Source organism: Manis javanica, chromosome 7 (assembly GCF_040802235.1).
Source record: "Manis javanica isolate MJ-LG chromosome 7, MJ_LKY, whole genome shotgun sequence".
Taxonomy (NCBI): domain Eukaryota; kingdom Metazoa; phylum Chordata; class Mammalia; order Pholidota; family Manidae; genus Manis; species Manis javanica.
In genome coordinates, this window is record NC_133162.1 from 61,107,835 (window position 1) to 61,130,044 (window position 22,210).

The 22,210-nt window shown below is 33.2% G+C and overlaps 1 protein-coding gene across 4 annotated transcripts in view; it reads left to right on the forward strand.

Moving 5' to 3' along the window:
- Positions 1–22,210, forward strand: part of PCDH15 (protocadherin related 15) — a 1,663,341-nt gene that overhangs the window by 1,345,463 nt on the left and 295,668 nt on the right. For all 4 annotated transcript variants that reach the window (XM_073241042.1, XM_073241040.1, XM_073241039.1 and 1 more), the window contains one exon: positions 10,941–11,134. In XM_073241042.1, coding sequence (XP_073097143.1) covers positions 10,941–11,134 — 194 coding nt within the window. The remainder of the gene's footprint in view (positions 1–10,940; positions 11,135–22,210) is intronic.

Below are 22,210 nucleotides of genomic sequence, written 5' to 3' on the forward strand. Positions count from 1 at the left end.
CAATGAACCTATGCAGAATGCTCATTAAGTGGCCACAGAAAAGAAACAAGCCCTCCTAATTCTCAAGCAATATTACAAAATATTTTTTTAAATTGTAAATAAAAAAATATAAAAAGTCCTGCTGAGGTTTATTGTTTGGCTTTTTCTCAGGAAGAAGAATGCCTAAGTGAGAGATTCATCTCCAGGAACATGCCTTTTAATGGTCCATAAAAAATTAATGATGATGGCACTGTTAATGGTACTGATACATCCTCCTGAAATTATATGCCTTAAAGATACATTTGCCATCTACTTTCTCTACAAATGTCGCCCTTTAGATTATTCTAGGATACACTAAACAGAAGAGCAACTGATAGCCTAGTATGCTTTTTAGCTTGAATTCATCACTGGTTCACATTAAAGCTACAGAAAGCATAATCTGAAGGTAATTAAATTATACATTGCTTAAGTTGCTTGACCTTCAGGAATGTACTTAGGTTCAGGCTGACTGCCAACCTTGAGACCTAATAGAGCTCCCCTACACCTAGTTTATTTGACTTTAAGCAAGAGTACAAGACAGACAGCAACAGAGCTTTTATATCAATAGCATAGTGGAAGGCTTGTGACCTCTAGATATTATTTCTAATGTCTTCTAAATCATCTGCACTCAGGATGTATTATCCCTTTGCTACATATTTCTGAGACATTTTTCTAATACTTTTGTTATAGCAACTTTTATGATATCTAGTGCATAAAAGTAGATTTAATGAAGCACGGGTAAACACCAGAATATCTTTTATCAAGTAAGGAGTTAGAACTCCCTCTGCAAAATACCTTAGCAACATATTGTTCCTTTTCCTAAATTGTCTGATATTCCTTTAACATTTGAAAGATTCTTTCCTTCATCCTGTGTTACCTATACCTTTTTATAAGTGTTGACAGACATTCAACTGCATATGTAAGTTTTCCAAATGTAAACCAAATTCTTCAGGGAAATCTGTCTCCATGGTTATTACCTCGTCTGTGAGTTCTAAGCTGCCTTCCCAAAGACAGTGATCTGTCCAAGAGATCACTATCTATTCAAGTTTCATTTTCATTTAACTGAATAAGGAATTTAAAATCCCTTATTATATAAGAGAACTGAAGCAGAGAGTTTAAATATTCAGCACAACACACTTCAATTAATATTTCCATGATATTTTCTCAACATCCCCAACAAAAGCAGTTTTTTTCACATTTTTATACATTTTCCATTACCAAAGTAAGTGTTAGAGACAGTTTTTCAGGCAATTCTGAGTTTCATCTGCTCTGGCATCATAATCATGCACCAGACCTCGGTATAAATCATCACCGGCACAAGCTTCTGGGTATCACTGCAGTGCACAAACCATTTGTTTTCATGAGGCAACATTGTGTTGATTCTTAATCTGTCCAAACCTCATCAAAAGTATCCCCTGAAAATTAGTTTTTTCCTTCCTTCCTTCCTTCCTTCCTTCCTTCCTTCCTTCCTTCCTTCCTTCCTTCCTTCCTTCCTTCCTTCCTTCCTTCCTTCCTTCCTTCCTTCCTTCCTTCTTTTCCTTCCATTCTTTCCTCCTCCTCCTCCTTCATCATCTCTTTCCTTCTTTCCCCTTCCTTCCTTCCTTCTTTCTGTTGATGAAGCAATAATCATTACAGATTTTATTAAATCTCAACCCTTTCATATATATTATTTTACTATTTTTTGTGAGAAAATAGTAAGTATGCACAAAGCACTTCTGATCAAATTCTCTAGGCAAAAGAACTTTTACAATTAAGTTGCAAGCTGAGCTAGTTGTTTTAATGGAACAATACTTTTATTTGGAAGAATGATCAACAAACTATGGATTTCAGACTTTGGCATTTGGCAGACATTTTCTTGAAAACAAAGAAAGGCAGACAATTGCTTCAAGGAAGAGAACCAAGAACATTCTTTTTCAATAATAAAATTTCATCTTTCGGATGAAAATTAGAATTTTGGAAACTTTCTATCTACCATCAGGAGCTTGACAGCTTCCCAACTCTTAAAGACCTTTCTGATGATAGCACTGGTGATATTAATGAATGTAATGATTCTGATACACAGTTAAATATGCCAACCTCTGAAAGTTCTGCTGGATTCAATCTACTAATATTTTGCAAGGGACAAGTTTATGATGCTACAAAATCATGTGTAACTAAAGGAATCTATTCAAATGCTAGATGTACCAATGGATTTTAATTTAACAGTATCAAAAGTTCATTGATATGGTTTCAGTTTCCCTTTGCAAAAAACTCTTAAGACTTATCTAGTCAAAAAACCCTACTACTGGTCAAGTTTCAGTATAATATCAAAGAATAATATGCACAATTTTCTAAATGCATATCTGCACAATGCTCAATTTTCTTCATGAACACCAAATAAAAGAGCAGATCAAAACCAACTGAATTCAAAAAGACATATGAGAATTAAGCAGTCTTCCATTAAGTCATGCATTAAAGAAATATGTGAAAGTGAAGAAGCTTCTTTTAATTTATGGAACAATCTTTCCAGATGCTTTTAAATTTCTCTTAGCGATGTTGTAGATTTTGGTATATGGGTTTGACACTTATTTTGTTAGATTTATTCCTAGTTATTTTATCATTTTGGATGCTACTGTGAATAGAAATAACTTTATGCTTGGATTTTTCATTTTTAATATATAAAACTACAATAGGTTTTATTTTACCTGATTAATCATTTGTTGGTTCCCATAGTTTCTTACAGATTACTTTGTATTTTCTGCATAGATGATCCTGTCTTCTTCAATAAAGATCATTTTACTTCTTTTCTAATCTAATGTCTTTTTGTTGATGCTGTTCCTTTATGTGTTTTAGTGGCACTAATTAGAATATCCAGTACAATGTTGAATAGAAGTAGTGAGAGCATCCTTTTCTTATTCTTGATCTTAGGGAAAAGCATTCTGCCTTCATCACTAAGTATAATGCTAGTTGTAAGATTTTGTTTATTTCACAAATGGATGTTGAGTTTTATCAATTACTTTTTCTGTATTTATTCAGATTATCATGTGGCTTTATTTATTTTTAATATGATATATTACATAAAGAAATTGATTGTGTTTATTTTCTTGAATTTGGAGGATAGTTTTGCTGGATATACTATACTTGATTGACAGGTAGTTATTGTTTTTAGCCCAGCACTTTGAATATGTCATGCCTATGTCTTATAGGCTCTATTGTTTATAATAAGAAATAAGCCATGAGTGATACATTGTTTCCTTTTATGAAATGATTTTTTATTCTTGCTACTTTTAAGATATTTTATTTGTCTTTCAGCAATTTGACTGTGATATGTCTTTTATATGCCAAGTTTATATATAAACTCTCTTTGCCAAGAAACTCTCTTTTCATTTAACTCTTGGCACAAACTTTGCAGGCTCCTCTGAGGCCTATTTTTAGTTAGTCTTCTTCCTTGGTCCTTGTCTTTGTCCTGATTACGCTAGTTTTAGCAACAATCCTGCCAAGTCATTTTATAGAGAATCCTCCATCTTTAATATCTGATGAAAATCCTCATCACCCCACCTTGACATCTGATCACTGTGGCTTGCTTTCAGCAAGAATCCTGTTATGACAGTTTAACAAGAATCCCTCTACCCTTGATGTCTTCCCTTAAACACCTTTCATCCACTGACCTCCGCACTCTACTTGCTGATTATAATTTTCATCTGTCTTACCTGTACTTGGAGTTGAGTTGAGCCCTAACTCTCTCCCCTGTTGTGACCGTCTTGACACCTATCACAAAGGTTTTGAATGTCTTTCTTACCATTTTAACAAGTATCAGAATAGCATTGTTTTTAACAATCTCTAGATTTTGTTTTTGGCTTTTTTAAAATTATTGTTTGTTTTAACTGTATATTATAGTACCTCTGTATATTGAGTTGACCTGACCTTGATTCCTTTTTTAAATAACATATGTGGATTTCATCTGCTGAATCTTGTTTCCCTTCAGTATGCAGTCCCTAGTGTCTCTGTACACTTTTTACTTTGGTTCTTATTTCTTATTTTTAGTTGTTTTTTTATGAATTATTCCTCTTTCTGGATAACTTAATGTCAGCCAGTGATTTGCACAAGCCTGTAAATTTTCCATGCTTTGCCAATTGATCTGAATTAGGGTTGGGACGGCACTAAAATTTCAGGCACTTCTCAGGACATCCTTTCGGCATTCATATTTCCCTAGGTCTTTTCATGTCTACTCTATACATGTGAATAGTTTCAGAGATGTGCAGAAACTTATCCAGCCCTTCTATACACTCTCACTTTCTGGTTCTTTCTGTTAAATTTCTGGCTTGTTCACAGGTTACCCCAACTGGGACACAACTCAGTTCTGTATTGGCAGAACTGAGATCATTCCTCATTCAAGTCCCAATGTGCTTGCTTCTTTTAGTAACTCTAGCCAAATTCATCCTGTCTTCTCTTAAAGGACATCTGATCCTTTTCGTGGTCCTCCTACTCTTATAAGCCAACCATATTTGGAGTTTTAGAGTGGAGGTGGGAGGAGAGTAACACCCAAACAATAGGGTCAGTGACTCCCGGTTCTCGTAGCTAAAGTTGCAATACTTTATGAATAATTCCTCTCAATTTGTCCACTTAAGTATATTTTTAGAGTCCTAACTTGTGTTTTGGACAATTTTGCTTATATTTTTGCTTTTTAGAAAAATAATCATCTGATCTCCTGATACTGCCAAAGGCAGAAGTCCTGTTTCCTAGTTACCCCTATTTTCCATTTTAATAGAGCAATTCAGTCATGTGGTAGTGATGGGACAAGATATATACTATAAAGGAAAGGACAGAATTTTGAAAATAAGGATATGATGTTGTGGAGGGAAGAAAATGAATTAAATAAAGACACTGAATTAATAGAAAGGGAATTCCTTTTTTTTTAAACTGAAATAATTTAAACAAATACTTCCATAAATCAATTACAAATCATAGATAATAGTTTAATTTTATAAAAGGAAAATTTCATATGGCTTTCCATCACTACTGTGCATATATATTCATTTTATAAGACCCCAAATTTCATATTAGACATCAATCCCTGTGTCTAATAAAAATTATGAGACAATAGATGTGTTAGTGTACTGAAATCTTACTCCACTGAATTAAAATAATCAAAGAAAATACTATCTGAAGGAAATTGGAATATCACAATTTTTTAATGTAAAAGTAATTCTGTAACCAATTATAGAAGTCTTCAAGAACTATGTTTCTTACACTCTTACAGGCTTTTCACAAATAGATCAAAAAAGAAACAGATCACATTTACCTTATTAAATACAAAATACAAAATGAAAGGAATCAACATGACATTCTAGGAAACAGAAGTGAATGTCTAGAAACACAATGTAATCTGTTTTCTATTTTAGCTGAAAATTAAATTAAACCAAGCCTCAGACACTATTTGAGATTCTGGGAAAGCAGAGTGTCTCCTCAATGAATATTTCTTAAGGGAATCCTCACCACAGCACCATCACTCACCCTTTATGCTTTCTGGGTGAAATTCATTGAAAGTTGGAATACAAAGAAATATCTCCCTCAGTAATAAAAAGCATTAAATTGAAATGAGTATTTAGATGATAAGGTTTCCAGAACAGATACTTCTTATCATTAAAAGTGCCAAATTTATGTCTCTACATTTAGAAAATCCCTTCCCGTAACAGCAGAAGGCTATATGGTATAGATGTAGCCTGTGTACTTTGGCAATGGTTTTATTCTTTATTGTGTGATTGGTATTTATGCTGTTGATCAAAACTTTTATTTCTTCAAATGTTTTGCTACATAAATCAGTTGTGAGGTGTTTCAGTCCATTTTTTGGAAACCAACACAATTGTGTTATAATTTTTATTATAAAATAAGAACCATTAATCACTGTCATTCTCTTGTAATCTTCTTATCTAAAATCATGTACTCTCCCCAGCTTCTCCTGCCCTGAAACAAAAAATAAAAAGACTAAACAGGCAGAAAACTATATATTAAACTATATGCTATAAACTATATATCAAATGTAAGTAAATCCTTTCATCATTTAGTTGTTTCACTCAGTGTTCTCAAACTCTTTATGACAGCCCATAAAACCCTTCATCATCTCCTTTCTATTTGTCTCTGCACCATCAACATTTTTCTTTCTCTGGCTCATCACATTCAGCTTCCCTGAGAGCTTTATCCATTCCCTTTATCTCAGGGGCCTCACACATGCCCTTCCCTTTTCTGTGAACTTTTCTTAATCCGTGTTCTCAATTACGTTCTTATGTTTCGGATCCTAGCTTAAATGTAATCTTTACGAAGTATTTTGATGATGTTTCTACCTGTAACCCACTCATTGTTTTTTATGTTCATTTTTAATAGTACTTGTCACAACATGTCAGTATAGATTTATTTGTTATTATTAATAATATTCCTCATATGACAGTAAATCCAAAAAATCAAAACAGAACAAATGCAGGACCCAATTTTTATTTACTAAGTTTAACTCACACATGCTCCTAGGTCAGTGCCTGAGACTATTGTAGGTTTTCATTAATTACTTTGAAATCAATGTTTTTCTATAGATTATTATTTTCCTAAATTTAATTTAGAAATTAACTCTGTTACTATGATTACAAGCATGTGATCTCAGTTGGCTTACTTCTATAATTCTATAACTCTTCTGGTGGAAAAGATACCATATTTTCCAAGCTCTTCTAAATTCAGATTTATGTTTTAGCAAGCCATCAATCCAGAGTTCACTTTGCAAACTGAACTTCATTTTGAAAAGAACTAAACCTGAACATTCATGACCTTATCTTATAATACATACAGCAAAATTTTACACAGGGAGCTGTATTATTTCCTGCCTTCTTAGTTTGAATGGTTAACCTAAATAATAAAGACATTAAAGAAGATGTTACAAATTACATATTTTTATAAGTGCTTAATTTCAAAATTTAGATAATTGTTTTGTTTAAAAGTTCAACCATTATTATGAAGAAATGCATACATGCTTCTGGTTATTTATCAGTGTGTGTGTATATATATGTACATGTACATATATATACACATATATGTGTGTGTGTGTATGTATATACAGTTACTTGTTAAACAGTTAAACATGAAGGTTGACTCCCATTTCTATAGCATGGTCCGCAGTCATTGCAGTGAATAATCATGCATTGAATCAAAGATAGTTTGATGTATTAATGAACACATGGTACCACATGTGAAAATCTCAAAGTACAATAATCTTAGAAGAATAAATAATGATAAAGCAAGCAAAGAAGAAAAATTGGAGACTTTTTCTATACTTAATGATTCTAATGGTTTCAAGTGACATAATTTCAACTTAAAGTACCTCTTTTTTTAAAAAAATATATTTTTGGTTTGTATGTCAAAGTACCATGACATATTTGTTAGGCATAATTGGAAAGAGGGTCATCAATGATATTTTCTCCTTCCTGGTATTGTCTACTTCCTGGGCCTCAGTCTTAAGCTGATCCAATGTAGACATGAAGATCAGCCAAAAAAAGTCAAATATAAATTTGCCAGTCTAACTCTAGAGGAAATAAGAGCCACTCTTTCTAGTAGTTCTAGGAATCACCCTGACTATACTTCTTGAACCACATAGTGTCCAAACCTGAATCTTATTCTTATTGCTGGAGCTGTGCCAACCCCATGCAAACATGGACTATGAAGGGGATGAATATAAAAATGGAAAATTTTCAAAGGAAAATGAGGGACTCTTACTAGAAATGAAGGCCCAGGATGCCCAGGAGGCAAAAATTGTCAAGTAGTCAGCATACTTATTCATTATCAATTTAACCATAATTCATTTCTAGTGAAAACTTAATTCTTCATATACTAATACTATGTTCATGCTTTGTATTATAGTTTAGGTCTGATGATTATTCTTTATCAATTATGTCTTTTATTCTATTATGCTTCATTTTTGAGACTCCAGTTTGATTTTTTTTGTCATTGTTCAGGTTATGATCCAATATTCTTTACCTCTTACCTTTTAAATAAAGCCAAGTTTCTCAATTTTTTAGACACAAGAGAGATTGAAGAGAGAAATACACTGCAGCCAGAACTAGAAAGGGAGTCACAGGAGCAAATCCAAATTTTTATTTGTTGATTGATGTTGTGGGAATGAGACGTGGCTGAGGATATCTGAAATATGTATGTCTGAAGGAACTGAGAGGAAGGAATTGTGGGAGGATAAGATTAAACTTCCTGAAAAGGACTGTAGTACATGACACAAAAGAAATATATCAATAACAGTGTTTCTTACCATTTAGATTCCATAACATTTAAGTAAAAGAATTAAAAAGTATCCATTTTATTTTTCTTTCATCTGATAACATATAAGCACCATTTTGGTTTCTCTATGAAAATCAACCCCTCCTGCATTCTCTCTTTATTTAGGATGTAGATTTCCCTTCTAAAGTAGGAACTATATTACCTCTATCTCAAACACCGCTGACCACAAGGTCATTGAATTGCAATTGAATTAAATCCCCACCAAAGTTTAGTCTCAGGGTCTTTCACAGGAGACATTACCTATTTTCTGGCTGTTCAGAGTCATTGTCTCAGCCCGTTTTTCTAAGCTTGAACCATCAGTAACTTCAAAATATTTTTGTTTGTATGTGTGGGTACTCCATTGTGTTGTTTGTTTAACCATTTTGTTATTCCATACTAAAACACAGAAAAATAATACAAAGCTACTTAAGTAACCTAAGTGGAGAATTCATTTTGAGCTTATTTGTTAAACTTCCTATGTACTAAAGGTTTCCATGGCACTAACTGTGCTCCCTGAGTATATTATCTTACCTGTAGTTGGCTGGCTTTACTTTTTCATGGATGTTTCTATCCCTGTGCTGTGTAATAGTGTTTGGTATTTACAGCACCTCCCAGATGGGTGCCTTCTTCAATTTAATTATCATCCAGCTTATCTCCCTTCCAACATCATTTATGAAAATGTTAAATAAGACCAGCCATAATACCTATATCCCTGAAGCACGCTCCTCAACACTTTTAAACTTGATTCAATGCCATTTATCATTAAATTCCTTGAGCCAATTTAAGTCCCAGGAAGAATGTTAATATTGAATCCAATTTGAACTAAATTTTAATTAAGATTTCCAGAGACATTGTATTAAGTGATTTACTATAATCAAAATTGATATCTCCTCTGCTACCCACGTCCGCTCATTTTCTAATTTTACCCATACACCAAAGAATAAGTTTGTCTGGCTTGAATAATTCTCCATAAATATACATAATTTATTTGGTCTGTTTCTGCAATAGTTGCCTTCTCTTTTGCCTTTAGGATTATGTCTGTCATTTTCAGATAAGTCCCAGAATCATTTTATGAAATGTTTCTCCTTCTGGCAGCCACATCTGTCCACTCCCAAATACCCAGGCTCAGACTTAGCTGAATTTATGCCAGTCTATCAAATTTCTGGGTTTTTCTTCTCAACTATTTTTGTTGCTACTATCTCCATGCACATGATCATCTAAATGCTGTGGATAATAAAAGTAGAATCAGAATATGCACAGTAGAAGCATGATGGGGTGTGTAAAGTACTTTGTTTACACTTCATCAGGATGGTAAAATGAACGTTTGAATGGGCCATTGACACAGTATGCCTGAAACTGAATTCAAGTTTCAAGGTAAATGTGTACACTCACATTTTACCTAAAGAGCTACACCAGTGTGTCCAGTAGCTACCTAAGGAGTCTATGAATGCTAAAGAATTATTACTTTAGAGAAGTAAAACTCAGGGGTTAGAAATATATAAGAATATATCAGTAAATATGAAATTTTTTTCTACAGGTTTATTTATTATAATCATATGTGTTTCTCTACTTAGCAGTTTCCCCTTTTGTATAAACTGAGGCCACCTTTCTTTTCTTCATCTATCGCTTTTGGTATAATGAACACAGAAAATACTGTGGATGTTTGTAAAATAGATATTGTAAGATTTGCCACTGAAAATCTGTTTTTTCCCTTGCTTCCCCCCTAAGTAAATGTATATTTATCTGAAAGCCAAAGGGTCTTACTTAACATATTAAATAATTATTACCTTAATTTTGCTTTATTAAATTAATAATGGCTCATTCTCTTTTCACACACAATGACACAAATACAGGTTTTAACTATTATATACTAGTTGCCAAAATGATTATAGACATGAACATACTAGCCTTACAGAAGCTTACGTGGTATGATTTCAGGATCTCAGAATTGAATCCCTTTCCTCAGATATTTCTTGGGCTGGATATTCTAACTTTCTAATTAGACATTTTATAATTAGAGATGAATTTATTTGACTTTGAGAAGGTAATACTCTAGGCCTTGTTGGTCCTTTATAAGGCTATGTGAACAAGATTATAAAGATCTTTCTAAAGCCAAGTGTAAATAAAAAGGACTTGAGGCCAAAGGAGTCTCTGGGAGACAGAAAGGAAAACATTACAAATGGAAAAAAATGAGAGCAAAAGTAAGAAGGGAGTAGAAAAGGCAGAGCTCATCTATTTTATATTTTCCAGGCCTTCGTCTACAACGGTATGGGTTTATGTGTCAAGAACAGAAGGTGAGGTGGAGAAAAAAAATTAAACTTCCTATAAGGATATTAGATTTGCTGTTAGGGCTTTCCTCTTCTTTTATTTAGTAAATTGAAATAAAGGCAGTCTTCAAGATCCAAATACTTTTGTCACCCTCACAAGAAAAGAAAAGAAAATCCTGCTGTGATTACTTGGTATCTTAACAGAACACAGAGGCCTTGATTCAAGAAAACAAGAGTGTGTATACCACAGGAATCTTCTTTCCTTATTTTTTGTCTTTGAGAGCAAGCTGCTTTTGTTGGGGGAAAAAAATGACACAATGGTGAAAAGTGGAGTCCCAAGAGGATTTATGCTGTGATTTTCAATTTCAGCTCACTGCAGTCGACGCGGATGAAGGGTCAAATGGGGAGATCACCTATGAAATCCTGGTTGGGGCTCAGGGAGACTTCATCATCAATAACACAACAGGGCTTATCGCCATCGCTCCGGGGGTGGAATTGATAGCCGGGAGGACTTACGCGCTCACAGTCCAAGCATCAGATAATGCTCCTCCTGCAGAGAGAAGGTAATTTATATTAGAACCAATGCAGTCTTTTCATCGCTCCTGTTTAACCCCATAATTAAATTCAAGAAGCACAGCAAGTATCCTTTTATCCTATAAACATCTAAATTAGATCAGAAAAATCAGAAAGACCAGATTCTCAGGAACTGCATATTCGTATTTGGTTAAATTGTGAGAAAAGGACAATAAAGAGAAGATAAGACCACAAAATAATTAACTATGATTTCACAGATGTGAAGGATGTATGTCTCTGTTCTGGGAGGAAACTGGCAAACATCAGAGGCATGTGTTCAATTTATTACTAAAAAGCAAGGTTGCTGATCTTGAAAGGTCACAGACATAGTAGTGACATGTAATGTTTCAGGGTTTTGAAGCCACCTCTCACTTTTGAGTAATTAAAATACACACACACACACATATGCAAATATATGTATTCTATCTATGTAAAGTTTTAGAATTTATTACAGAATTTATCATGTATGGACTATATCTACATATATTCTATATGTAAGTATTCAAATATATAATAGAGTGTAAGGGACTGAAAAGCAAAAGATTTCCCAATATTACAACTACATTTATATGGTCCCCCATCTGAGATATTCCTTTTATTAATTTCTTGCTTATTTCTAGATAGTCAGAATGCATTTCAAGAATATATGAATGAATATTAATACATTTCCCCCTTATAATATATCCTAGGGTTCTTATGAATTTCCTTATGAATACTGGATAATTCCCTCAAAACCTTTTTCACAGCTACAGAAGATTTTTTCACATTAAAATTCACTATCAATGGACTTGGCAAATTTCAGTATCTCTTTTACTGACACTGAAGAAATAAAGAACACTGAGCATGCACCATTTGGAATGTGTGCAAGTATATCAATACAGTAGAGTAAATTCTCAGAAATGAGACTAAAAGGTATATGCATTGTAAATTTTGCAGGTAACTACCAAATTGTATTCTATGGGGTTTATAATAATTTACAAGTCCAACTGCCAAGTTTGAGAATGGATAATTCTACAGTTACCCATGCTGTGTATTATATCAAACATTTGGGTTTTTGCCAATTTTACAGGTAAAAAATTACAACTATCTTTTATGCTCTTACTTATGACTTTGAGTATATTTCTTATGTTTAGGAGCCAACTCTATCACTTTTTATGTAAATTTTGTGTTAATAACTTCTGCCCGTCTTTTCCATTGATATGTTAATCCCAGGACAATTATTCTGTTTTCTACTAGTGGTTTTGTGGATTCATAATCTATGTTTAAAGACTCCTTTTCATGGCTCCTGTTTTGCATTTGGGATTTATTGTGGTGTACAGTAGGAGGTATTGATCCAGCACTTTTATTTTGCAAGCAACTATGCCAATTTCCCCACACAATATTTTGAACAGTTCATTTTTTTCACACTAATATGAGATGTTACATTTAATACATCATACATTTTCTTAAGTGTTTGAATTTGATTCTAGATTTTCTCCATATTCCACTAGTTCCCCTATCTTTTCATGAACTATTATCATACAATTTTTAAGGTTTTAAACTATTCTTTGTAATAGAGTGGTGCTAACTTACCTCAATGCCGTTTTTCCCTGAAAAATTTCCCAGTACTCTTTCTGTTACTTTTTTTTCTTTGACTTTATATAAGGTAGTTCTGTAGTTTTTAAACTGTGTTTTCTTATGAACACATAAAGTTTATAAATTAATTATTTCGGGTTAAATTGTGTGTTTTTTATATTGGAACTTACTGTCCAAGAACTTTCTGTCTTTTCTTCTGCATCCTTTAGTTGCTTCTAGTTTTAAAATGTTTTCTTTATGCAAGTCTTTGTTGGTCTGTTTCTGTACCTCTTGTTGTTATTGTAAATATACTTTTTTTTCCTTCTCTTTCTATTTGCTTAATGTTTATACATATAAAACCTTTAATCTCTTTATATTAATTTTTAACTCACTTTCTTATTTAATTCTCTTGGGTTTTTTGTAGTTTTCTAGTTGATTATCCTATATTATCCAGGAATATATATTTTAAATTGTGATAATTTTATATACCCTTTCTTTCCATTTTCTTTCTTTAATTCCATTTGGTAGTCCTGCCGAGAAAAATGCTTATTTTGTTTTTAACTTGAGTGGGAATGCCTCCTAGGTTCCCCCATTATATCAGCTTACGGTTTTAAGAAAATATTTTATTATGTTAAGAAAGTGTTTATTCCTATTTTATCTGCTTTTAAAATAAGAATGGTTGTTAATCAGGTGGAATAAATATACATCATCTATGATGAAAGTAATGGCTTTTCTTCTTGAGCTAATGGTATGATTATTGATCTTAAAATAGTTACCAAATAAATTTATTTGATATTCCTAGTATGCATCCCACTAGGCCATGATGTTTTAATCTTGAAATAAACTGCTAGATTATGTTTGTTATTTTATTTATTGAAATTAGCGTGTGTCTTTTTTTTGAAAAAAGTTTATGAAGATTTTAAATAGTTGTTGTGATACCTCAAAATAAAAACAAAAAACACAAACACAAAAAATTAACATGTAACAGCAAGTATCAATGATTTATAAACAAATAAATAATCCAAATTTAGTTCTCTGAAAAAAATAAATAAAAGTATGATTAAATGGATAAGCTACCAGTTAAATCAAAAAGGGAGAAAGTGCAACATTATGTAATAAATTCTAGGAGGGAAATAATACAGAAAGAGAAGAAATTAAAAGAATCATAAGAGACAATCTTGCTTTAATATAGGCAAAATTTGGAAACATGAATGAAATGGATGATTTTCTGAGAAGTTATAATTTACCAAAATTGATCCCAAATATTAAGAAATTTTAAGAGATCAAACTTATAGAGGGAATAAAGTTCTCAAAGAGCTACTACCCAAAACTATACCAGGGGGAGGAAGTTTGATAGAGTTGTAATAAAACCATTATGAGTGGATCGTTTCCCTCCTTTTATCCATCTCCCAGAACAAAAACAAAGCCCTTTTCCCTACAGCACACCCAGATAGGGGATTTTTCTCTCCACATTGCTCTTATCATTTATCATGGAGATATGGTAGGTGACCCCTAGTTCCTCACTAATATTTCTACAGTATCCTTCCTCCTTTTCCTTAATATCTTCCCTTTGAATATTGTATCACAAGAGCATGCCATCTACTACACCTCCTTGCTATTGTCATCTACACATGACAACTCCCTCCCCCATTATCTCCTCTTCTCTCTAACCTCATCTCTCACTGTCATTTACATATATTTACAGACCTGCAGGTTGCCGTGGAAGAATTTGGTTTCTGACTGTATGACATTTCCATTAACAGTACTTTTGTCAAAATTCTTGGTAGCTTCCATATACAATATGTGGTTTAAGTCGTCTCCAATCTTGCAGTCACTCTGCCCAAAGAAACTTGGAGCCATCTTCAATGCCTCTCCTTCTCTCAGACTTCAAAAAATAATCTTGAACAACTCCTTTAAGCTCTATTCTAAAAACGTATTCAAGAACCAACAATTTTCCCCTCTGGTAATTAACACCCAATCCAAGCTACTGTTCTCTATAGTCTGGAGTATTGAAAACCTTTCTGATTAGACCTCAGTCTCTTCTCAGTATAATAGCTTGATTGGTTCTAGTGATGTAGAATAAACGTCTCTTTGGTCAAGATCTCCCGTGGCTTCCTATCTGACTCAAAGTAAAAGGAAAAATCATTAAAATGAAGTATGTAAATACTTAGAACAACTTGTAGATATTTCCTTCAGCCTTTTTAAGGCAAAAATACCCAATATTAATTATATTTTAATAGGTATTAACTGAGAAATATTCTAAAAGAGCTGCAAAACTCTCATAACTCATAAGGAAAAGGAAAGAGTATTGAAAAATACAAGGAATATCTATTATCATGCAAATGAGGAGACAACACACTTAACTTCTTTGGAACCATTTGTTTTTGGACTTTATGCCAATGACATCTAAGCTTTTTTGTATAACATCTAAGCGTATTTGTGAACTTTCACCAAATCATAACAAACTTTTTTCCTCACTAAAAATAATAAATAAATAAAAGTCTAGTAGAGCCCAGCAGTCTGCCAGCTGCCACCAGCCGCAGGACACGGCCTTGTGTTACCTCGTCATACTTACATCATCTGCTCAACCTTGTCTCTTGGGCCCATGCCAGTCATCACACTTCTCTTCTCTGGGTCCCTGATGCTCACAGCTCTGTTCAAACCTTTGAACTTGACTTCGATCTCTCAGCCTGTATGGCTCCTCCCTCAGATTTCTCTATGGCCTCATGTCATGACTCAGTTATCACTTTCTTTGCGAAGTCTTTTTTGACAACCAATTGCCAATTGCAATAGCCACTCAGTAGTTTCATACCCTTGTCCTGTCAATGTATTATTCACTGCACTTATCACCACAGGATATGCTATTATGTATTATCATTTAGAGTACTAATCTTACTGTCTGCTCCCCCCTCCCTTTCAGAGTTTAATTCTTAAGGGCAAGAATCATGTGGTTTGGTTGTTTCTAAAGTCTTCAGAAGCCAAACAATTCCTGGAATGCTTCAGGTTCTCAACAAACATCTTTTTTCCCCTAAGTTCTTAATAAACTTTCTTTCTTCAAATTAATGAATTAGAATATAGAACAGTATAATACAAAACTCAAACATCAAGTGTCTGTGACTACAAGATTTTCTATGCAGCCCAACAAACCATTTATTATGTAACTGACATTTTCTATGCTCTGGAAATACAAAGATAAAGTAACACTGTTGGCAGGCAAAAATTAAAAAATACAGTAAAGTTCAGAAAGAATAACTATAAATTCAGTTTAGTTCAGAAAGAATAACTATAAATTCAGTTTAGCTTGAAGTTTGAGATTGAGGTAAATCTCCAGATTTCTGGGGTATTGAAGGACACGTGTCATAATGAAGGAGTACTTAGAAGTTCTAAACAGATGAGTTTAGGAGAATAAGTAGAGGTTGACCAGATGAAAAATGTGTGTCACATTATTTACACAGCGTGATGTTTATGAAATACTTTGGTGTTTACAGATAATTATCAGTCTAGTCAGTGTTACTAGTATGTAACCCGTAATTCAAAGAGGGAAAAGAGAGTTAAGGCTAGATCATGGAAAATTTAACTAGTTTTTTAAGAAGCTTGAACTTATCCAGTCAATGCAAAGAATTCTTGGAGGGACTTAGAAAGTCAAGTAATATGGTTTTAGTTTCTGGACACTAGTTTCTGATGTCCCAGTGGAAGACGTAATTAAGGGTGCAAAACTATAGGTAGAAAACTTAGGTAGAATGTCAGGTAGACTCCGGGGAAAATATTATTGCTAATGATTTGAATTGAACATGCTAGGAAAAATGGAGAAATGAATTGTTAAAAAAAAAATCTCTCAGGTTTTTGTCTAAGGTAACTGGGTGGTGGTGATGTCAAAATAGCATGCAAGGTTTGGGAGAAGGGGATGAGTTCAATTTTGGACACATTCAGTTGGATTTGGCCATAGTCCTTATATCCAAAAAGCAAATAGATATATATGCCTGAAGAAGAAAACAGTTAAGGGTTCTTGCTTATGAAGAAAGATACAGAATATTTTTATATACTGAGTAGGTACAGAAACTTAAATAAGGGTCAAAGTTGGAATGAATTTAAATAATAGCTTCATTTATACTGGGTTATTCTGAAGAGGAATTAAAGATGATGGATACTATTTAACTAGCATGCACTAGGGTCAGACACCATGCAAGTGGCTTTGTATACATAATTTCTAAACTTGAAAACAACATTATGACTTCTGCATTACTATACTTATTTTTGCAGGCCAGACACCTGAGGCTTAAAGCAGATAACTGACTTGTCTAAATCCTGCCTTGACTACACTTGCACTTACAAGGAGTAGACTCTACAAGGGGTAGAACCATAACTTGAACTAGGACTGTGGGATTCTAAAACTTTCTCCTCTATTCTATTCCATATCTATAACTTTGTGTAGTTACTGTTCTGGAGAAAAATATACTACATTTGCTTAATAGCAGAACTAATAATGCTAATTTTAAGGATAAAGGCACCTTTTGTTTTTATCATTTAAACTTTTATTAAACCCTATTAATAGTCATCAATTTATTTTATTACTTTTTTTCATTGAGGATAGTGCTATCTATTTATATCTCATCTAATCTGTACGTACATACATATTACAACGAAATGTTTTTAACTACTTTATAATTTAATGAATGAGATTTTATAATCTGTTTATCAGTTCCTATTTGCAAGTCATGTTACTGATTTGCCTAGATAAGCTCTCACCTACAATAATTAGTACAATAATAGAATTTAACTCAAGTAAAATTGTATTCCACTCCAAGAAATAAAGTGCCATCTTCAAAATGAGAATATACAAGTCTTCAGTGACACTAAGCCTTTAGTTGACCTAATCTCATTGTTTTCCTTATAGACAATTGTTTGGGCACTAAAAAATCACCTTATAATGATTGGCCAAATATCAAGTGGAATATGAGGAGAATGAAATCTGTAAATATCCACTCTACCTGATGGGATAATGTCATGTTCCCTGTAGGATAGTGACATTTGCTATTTTCTAGAGGGTAATTAGTCCTTCAAATTGATTTGATGAATGAACTGAAGTCGTGAGGATTTACAAGCAGTATTTCCTTTGGAAGAAAGATGCTGTTTGAAAATTATGAACATAAAAGTATAGACTGTGATGTATTTAACAATTGACCCAGCCAGTAACAATGGCATGTAAACTCAATTAAATAATAACATCAAAAAGAGTGGCAATTTCCTACTTTATTCCTTTCAGATTGGTAACCTTAATCCAAAAATGTAAGGCCCATATGAGTTAACTACTTTTGTATTTGTTATTCTAATTGAATAAACTAGCTAAAGATTCAGGGAATAAGAGGAGTAATGTCTGTATTTTTTTTTCTGTTTTGTTTTTTTAGTCTTTGATAAGCATAAGAAGACAGATAAAAACCAAAAGATTTAAAAAAAATACTAAGACATTTGAAGTAACATTTACTCTATTGGTATATGTAGATCTCCTTATACTTATTTAGTTGAATTAAATTAAATGAATACTTATTTAATCTTAATATAAATAAACTACTATTAATAGGTAGTTATGAAGACATGGAGAATGAAAGACAGCCTTGACCCCAAATATCTTTTAACAAAATTATGATAAAATGAGTGATGCATGGCATGGCACGCTTTTTTTGATCCCCCACCTTTTTTCTTTTCTCATGGAATCCAAGGCTTTATCTAACTCAAGATTAAATAATCCATTCTCAAATACAATTATTCTTCCATTGTGAATATATGTTTTCAGTCATTTTATATGATATATTTCACATTAATAAAAAATTATGGAAGTATTCATTTTAACAAAAATTTACTGAGATTCCCCAATTCTCCGTTCCTTGGTGATGCACTAGAGAAAAAGACAAGTAAGGTGATATCTCTGCCCTCAAACCATTCATATGTAAGTACAGGCAAATCTGGACATGCAGTAGTAGATAATTACAAAGGCAGTCTAACTTTGGCAGGTGTGACAATGAGCTATCCAAGTACAGGCAACAATCAAAGCAAAGACACAGGGTCATGACAAAACATGGTGCATAGTGGGAACTGTGTATTACTTGATACATTTGAGCATATCACTAACTTGCTTAAAAACTAGAAATTAATCCCCAGTGTTGTCAAGATGAAGTTTAAATCAGCAAATACAGAACATGTGTTCCTGAATGATCTGGACTTTGCCCATGTCCATAGTTTTAACTCCTACTACTGCCCTATTTATACCCTTCTCTTTAGTGGTACTAAAAGTTTGGTTTTCTTACTTATTACTCTGTGAATTTGTACGTGTGTTTCCCCTGGCTGAAATACCATATGGTTTTTATGCCTAAGTACATTCTGCATCTTAACATTCTGTTCTTGTAACTTCCCCTGAGAAGCCTCTCTGACCTCCTATGTTGGTTTTATATCAGAAATCGGTGCTTACAGATTCCTATATATACCTCCAAAACAGTAAAACAGAGCCTCTGAACATTGAACTGTAAATATAGCTTTTCTAGCACAATGTTGATGGAAGACAAAGGAAATAGAAGGTAATTTCTCTGTTTTAAGTCTACTAGGAAAAGCAATATAAACATTTGTAACTTTCATCTTAGAAACAAGGTAGAAATGTAGAATTAGAAATAGATACTTTATAGCATCTGTTGACACATTTAGTATAAAATTACCATACAGAGTGTACAATCCTCTAAATTCTATTAACATCATCTCATTATTACTGACTATTATTGGTATATCAGAAATAATTGACTTTTTATCTTTTTTAAATTATAGCATTTTTTTAAGCTAAAGTCACTTAAGTATATATCTTCCCAACCTCTTTGTTTGTAATTTACTTTGGGCTTACAAAAAAGATGATATGGAAGATGTTTCATTCATGATATAAATGATTAAAATTAATTGTGATATCCTACCCTAAGCTCAAGACTTGAAGTAATTTATCATTTCCTATAAGATAACATCCTTTTTTATAAACTGATGTTTTATGCCCACATACAAACACCCACACATCATTTAAGTAAAAATTCCCCAATTTACTTCCCAAATTTGTTCTTAAAAGATGTGGAGGGAAAGGACAGGAAGATTTTGAATTCAGGGGCCTTGCCTTTTAATTTTTCTGTTGTTGCTAATTAACTATATGACCCTGATTCAGTCACTTAACCTTTCTGATTTTCTAACCCTTGTAACATGAGAATTTAATCAGATGTTTTCCAGGGTCTTTTAAAATCACAAAATTATCTAAGAAAGCACATCAGCTCCTGTGTTCTACTTTACCATTACCGAATAAGAAAGAGATGAGCTCTATGATTTTCATTTTTAGAAATGGAGATTTATCTACATCTACTGGCTTTATTACAAAAGTAAAATTTGTATCATACAGGTGCTCAACTTTATGCACTGAAGACTAGCTATCTATAAGACGTAAATACAAAATGTTCACCAAAAAGGTTATTATTTGTCTAGTGACTGGCGTGTTTTATTATGTGCTTAACTGATATTGAATTACTACCATGTATTACAGCATCAACGGAACATTATTTTATTGTTAATACTATTGGTATTCAGTTTTAGGAAGTAATCCTGACACATGCTGATATTGGGGATAAAAAGGAGGGAGTATTTTAAGAGGCAATAACCCTTTAGAAGGTTGGTGCTTATTTAAACACATTGTAGGGAGTTTCAGGATTTGGGACATGAAAAATGCAAAACCTTGAAATATGATCTTCCTCAAACAACTCTAAGATATAAGTCCAAGGGGAAAAATAATGTAATTTGCAATTCCAGCATTTGAATTATTGTGGATAGAAGCAGAGGAGGCAAAGGAGTAAGGACAGGTGAAGGGCACGGCCACGTTGGACCACAGCTGCTCTCTGGCTTCTGCCTTGGGGTCTACGGTCATTTTTGCTTTGCACTTAAAAACTTTCTCTGTGGCAAATACACCAGCTTCATCCAAGTTAGAGGTCCTTATTGTAGTATTGTGGATGTAAACAGTTTAGCTCTCTAGTGGGAAACAAGGAGTCAAAGGGGGAAGAATAAGGAAATACATAAAATATAGTAAGTTAGGGAAAGCTATAATTTCTTGAGTAGAAAGAGACTCATATTTTGCTAAAGATTATATAAAGTATTCCAGACTAGTGAACCAAAGGTTTAGAGAATATCGAAAGCAGGAGAAGCCTAGCTTTTTGAAAGAAAGCTTTGAATTTGGAGTACAGGTGTATTCTGGGTCAAATAACATTAATCAATCAGAGAGTCTCTTACCTGCATGGTTATGGTGGAGAGCTTTAGGTCAGTTTGTAGAGGAATCCACCAGGCTGCTAACTGAAAAACAGGTGAGTCTACACACTGTACTTGCCTAGAGTTTCTGGCATAGGTGTCTTCAAAATCAAGCGTGTGTAAGGAAAACATATATCCATAGAGAATTTAAATTCTTTTTTTTTGAAAATTTAAATTCTTCACAAAAATATTCTGATCCAATATGTCCAAAACCTAGTCCACACCCCACTCTGGGGAGAGGAAGGATGGTACCATTCCTGTAGGTATTTAGCCTAGAAAAATAAAAGGATGCAATTAAAATATCTAAAATATGATAAGGAAAATGAATAAGATTAAATGAAAGCTTGTTGACCCCAGCCCAAGGAAGAGAATAAGAATCCTTATTTTTAATAATAATAAGTGCCTTTTATATGTGTACATATCTGTAATACATATACAGGCATACATGTGCTTGCATATTTATGTAATCTTATTTAACCTGTATGCTAACCTTTGATGTTATTATTTTCAGACAAAAATGGGGAAGACAAAAGACATAATTTTCCAAGACCACACAGTGGTAGTAGCATCAGAATTCCAACCCAGGAGTGTGTGGTTATACAAACTCTGTGCTTAACATCATTCATCTGGGGTTATCACCAAAATGGTGGAGGGTGAATGTTAAAGGACTTACATATAGCAAGTGTGCTGGCAGAAAATAAAGAACAGGTTTATAAAAAAAGTCACATTTAAATGACTTGACTCACAGACACTAAAAGAAGCCAGGATCATAAAGGATAATATCATCAGTGTGGGTATATATCTGGGAACTGCTTTTGTAGCCAGATCACCACCTGGGAGGATAATATGTCTACTTCAGAATGACTATTCCTTTGTCCCCACAAAATGAGAATTGAGGATCTTTGCCATGCACAATAAGTATTGTAACTTCCCACTGTTTTCCTTTCCACCATGTTTTTCTTGTACATCCAGCCATGATACTATTAAAACCCAAATCTATAACATTTCCTCATGCATTTTAAGCTACTTTAAACATCTTACCCTTAAAGGTTCAGCTGTGAAAAACATATATATTTGAAAAGAAAAGAGAAGCAATTACAATTTGATTCAACTGACTGGGAAATTTTAATAAGATGAAATCAGAGGCAAGAATAAATACAGATGTTTTAACTGACTACGAAAGTCAGAGATTTTAATTAAAA